This window comes from Cariama cristata, unplaced genomic scaffold (genome assembly GCF_000690535.1).
Source record: "Cariama cristata isolate BGI_N322 unplaced genomic scaffold, ASM69053v1 scaffold14510, whole genome shotgun sequence".
NCBI classification, from domain to species: domain Eukaryota; kingdom Metazoa; phylum Chordata; class Aves; order Cariamiformes; family Cariamidae; genus Cariama; species Cariama cristata.
In genome coordinates, this window is record NW_009594169.1 from 692 (window position 1) to 4,093 (window position 3,402).

The window sequence follows — 3,402 nt, forward strand, 5'->3', positions numbered from 1 at the left end:
CACCAAGCCCCGATCCTGCATATCAGAGCCATGCCAGGCCACCTCCGCGCCCCCCCCCTCCCCATGGTGAGGGGCTCTGTGCAGCTCCTGCGCGGAACTGCAGCCCTGGCTGACAGCAAAGGGGTCTGTTTGCAGAACGCTCCATCTCTCTGCCTGGCTTCTGGGAAGGGGAGAGAGCCGTTGCTGCAGGGCTCGGGAAGGAGCAACCGTTACCACGGCCAAGACGGGGGCCAAACTCTGGTCTTGGTTTTACACCAGTATCAAGGCTGAGAGAGCACATCTGGCCCGCATTAGTCCATCTGTGCCAACAGGCCCAGAGGGAGCCGTGGCACAGGGCCACTCACCACTTAAAGACGAGATTGAGCCAGTCGCCAATCACGGCCACCCAGATGAGCCTGATGCCCACCGACTCGCTGACGTGGAACCAGATAGGGAAGAGGACGAAGAAAGCGTTCCTGAGGTCAGCAGCAAAGGAGATGAAGAGGAACCAGTCCTGGGAGCCCTGGAAGTGCTCCTGCAGCCAGTGCGTCACCTGGATGCCTGCGTCGTGCAGGAGGTCCATCCCGGCTTCCATCCTCCTCTGCAGCCGCTGCCCCTCGGCGCGGCTCAGGCTGTCCTGTGCTCCACTGCACCACCGGGGTTTTATACTCTGCAGGCTCTTGTTTGCCGCAGGCAGGTCACTTGTCCCAGCACTGATCTTTGGACCCAAAAACCACTTTTGCCAAAGGTGCATCACCGGGGGGTTGTTACAAACATGTTTGGAACAACTTACGTAAAAGGGAAAAACAGGCTTTGAGGGTGCGTGGAGCGTGGGGTGCTCTGGCACCAGCACTTTAACCCTTTCCCACACTGTCCCCTCCCTGCAGCACGCAGACGGCTGCCTCACTCCGGGGGATCCTGCAGCCCCTGCTCCTCCTGCCACCCAGTACAACAGTTCAGCTGCTCCTACTGAACTGCAGCGTGTGCTCTGCTGTTGGGGAGGCGATTCAAGCACCCGCACTCTGCGTGAACAGCACTGCAGAGCTGTGACATTTCTGCCATCCCTCTCCCATCGCCCCAAGCACCACCGCCGCATCGCAGGGATGCCCAGGAGTGTGGAGGGGGTTGTGGGTGGAGTGGAAGGCAGGCTGCCCACCATCTCCACGTCAGCTGAAATCTCCAGCTGATGAAAAAAACCACCTTTCTGCCATGGTATTCACCAGGCTGATTTAACCGGGACTCTGGGTAATGGAAAACTTTCCAAGCTGTTTCTGGAGCTCCCCGCAGCCTCAGACGGTGAGGCTTGGGGAGCTCCTGGCTGCCAGCTATGTTTTTCTGATCTCTGGTGTGCGGTTGAAGGACCTTTGCAAATGAGGTCCCCGGCTAGGGAAGGCATTCCTCCCAGCACAGCTCCCCTGGGTTAACCCTCTTCTGCACAAAACTGCCCCATCAGACCCCAGCTGTGGGGACGGGGCCAAACGTACCACTTGTCCTGCCAGTGCTCTGGCCTTTCCCCCCTTCCCGGCCATGCCGCGCTGTCACTGGCAGCAGTGCTGGCACCACAGCTTTATCATCCTCTTCCTCCCCCGGAGGTGGCGGTGAATGAGTAATGTGGAGAGTTATTCCCAGGAGCCTGAGGACACAGGGTCAGCCTAGCAAGAGAAACTTCTGTCCCCAGCTCTGTCTGGCCGTCATAGCTGCTGGTGCACGGTCACACAGCTTCATGGCAGTGGCACGGGATGCCCAGCCAGAGCCTGCCGCAGCAGAACAGCCAGCTGCCCGTTCATGGGGCAACAGGCAATGAGGCATTATTGATTAGCAGCCAGTGAAAATGCATCACTTATCTCCCTCCTTGAGAAAGTTCAGGTCAAGATCCTTGAACTGCTACCCTTGTGCTGTTTGCCACGGTGTAGAACAGGCAGAGGTTGTGTCCAGCGCCGATTCCTGCCGACAAGCAGCAGGCTCTGCACAGCGGGAGCTGTGGGCAGCATCCTGCCCCCTTGCCCACACACAGCCTGGGGAGCCACAGGGTCTAACAGGCAAAACCACGGCAAACCTTCCTCCCTGGGATACAGGCACAGACCACTCCTGGAGCTGCCAGGCCGAGGAAGAGGGATCATATTTGCAAACACCTGTGCTCTGAAGGTGGTTGGATGATTAGAGATCTGCCTCGCAAGACTGGGGCTGCCAGGCAGATCTGCAGTCACAGACAAGCAACATGCATGCTCTGCAGGCAGCTTGTGCTCAGCCCCAAGGAGCTGCTTGTCAGGCGGCAGCAGCTGGGATCCCTCCCAGAGTCTTTGCTTCACACCAGGGCTGATGCTCCCCGGCAAAGGGAAACATGGGCACAGCCAAAGCCTGACCCTGCACTCAGCATCCTTGGCCCAGGCTGGCCTGATCCAACTCTGTCCTCAGGGATGGAGAACAGCCAGAGCAGCCTCGCTGTGCCAGGGAGCGGGGCCAAGGGAGCCCTGGGGCAGCCAGGGCTGCACACGGAGGGGAGGCAGCACCGGGGGCTCACATCGGTCCTGCTGGGCAGCAGTTTCCCAGCTGCAGTCAGTGAATGGGAAATGCCTGTGAAGGAGAGGAAAGTTAAGCACCCGGGAGAGAATCGGTGCAAGCGCTGCAGGATCAGCCCCGGCTGCAGGGGTGTCCCTTGCCCAGGGCTAGTCTTCCCCATCCCTCCCAGCCTGGCCTCGCTGCACCCAGGGGAGAGGGACCCAGGCGTCCCAACCCCTGGACTGAGCTCCCAACTTACCAAAAAACCCAGCAAAGCAGAATTTTGTGCAGAAATGGAATTACTCTTGCAAAACAAATTCCCCAATAGCTCATTTGAGGATCCTCAACTGAGAGTGGCTTTGGCTTTGACCAACGTGAAGGAATGCAACAGACTTGGCTCCTGCATCAAAAATATTTTGAAATAGTCAGCAATAAATTCTCCCTGAGAGATTTCACAGCAGAAAATGGGGGCAAAAGGTATTGGGGGATGGGGACCAGCATGCTCTAGTCCCCTTGGAAAGAATCACTGCAGGAAAACTGGGGCCGCAGAGGGAAGAGGTCAGGAAATGGGATGGGAGCAGCCACCTCCTCCCTCCCAGCACGGCGGGGGCTGGCGCAGCACAGGAGTGCACACAAAGTGCTGCCAACGGAGCCGTGCTGCTGGCAGAGCTGTGCTGCTGATGGAGCAGAATGGTCCAGCATCGCGCTGCACATGCCGCAGGGCGGGTCTGTGCCAGAGATGCCAGAGTCCACATGGCAGAGGTTTCCCAGCACCAGCTCTGTGCCCTGCGCTTTGGGTAAATCCCTGGCTCCGCAGCCGCCAGGTGCAGGCAGGACAGGCTGGGGCAGCAGAGGCTGCTGACCTCCAGGGCAATGCAGGGTTTTGCATCCTGACTGGTTTGGCTGCTGGCTTTGGGAACGCCA

General features: G+C 59.0%; 1 protein-coding gene across 1 annotated transcript; it reads right to left on the minus strand.

The window, feature by feature from the left end:
- Window positions 1-340: 340 nt before the first annotated feature.
- Window positions 341-574, minus strand: LOC104159197 (glucose-6-phosphatase-like). The gene has a single exon (XM_009697044.1). It carries the CDS (start codon window positions 572-574, stop codon window positions 341-343), a length of 234 nt encoding a protein of 77 aa, XP_009695346.1.
- Window positions 575-3,402: the final 2,828 nt, after the last annotated feature.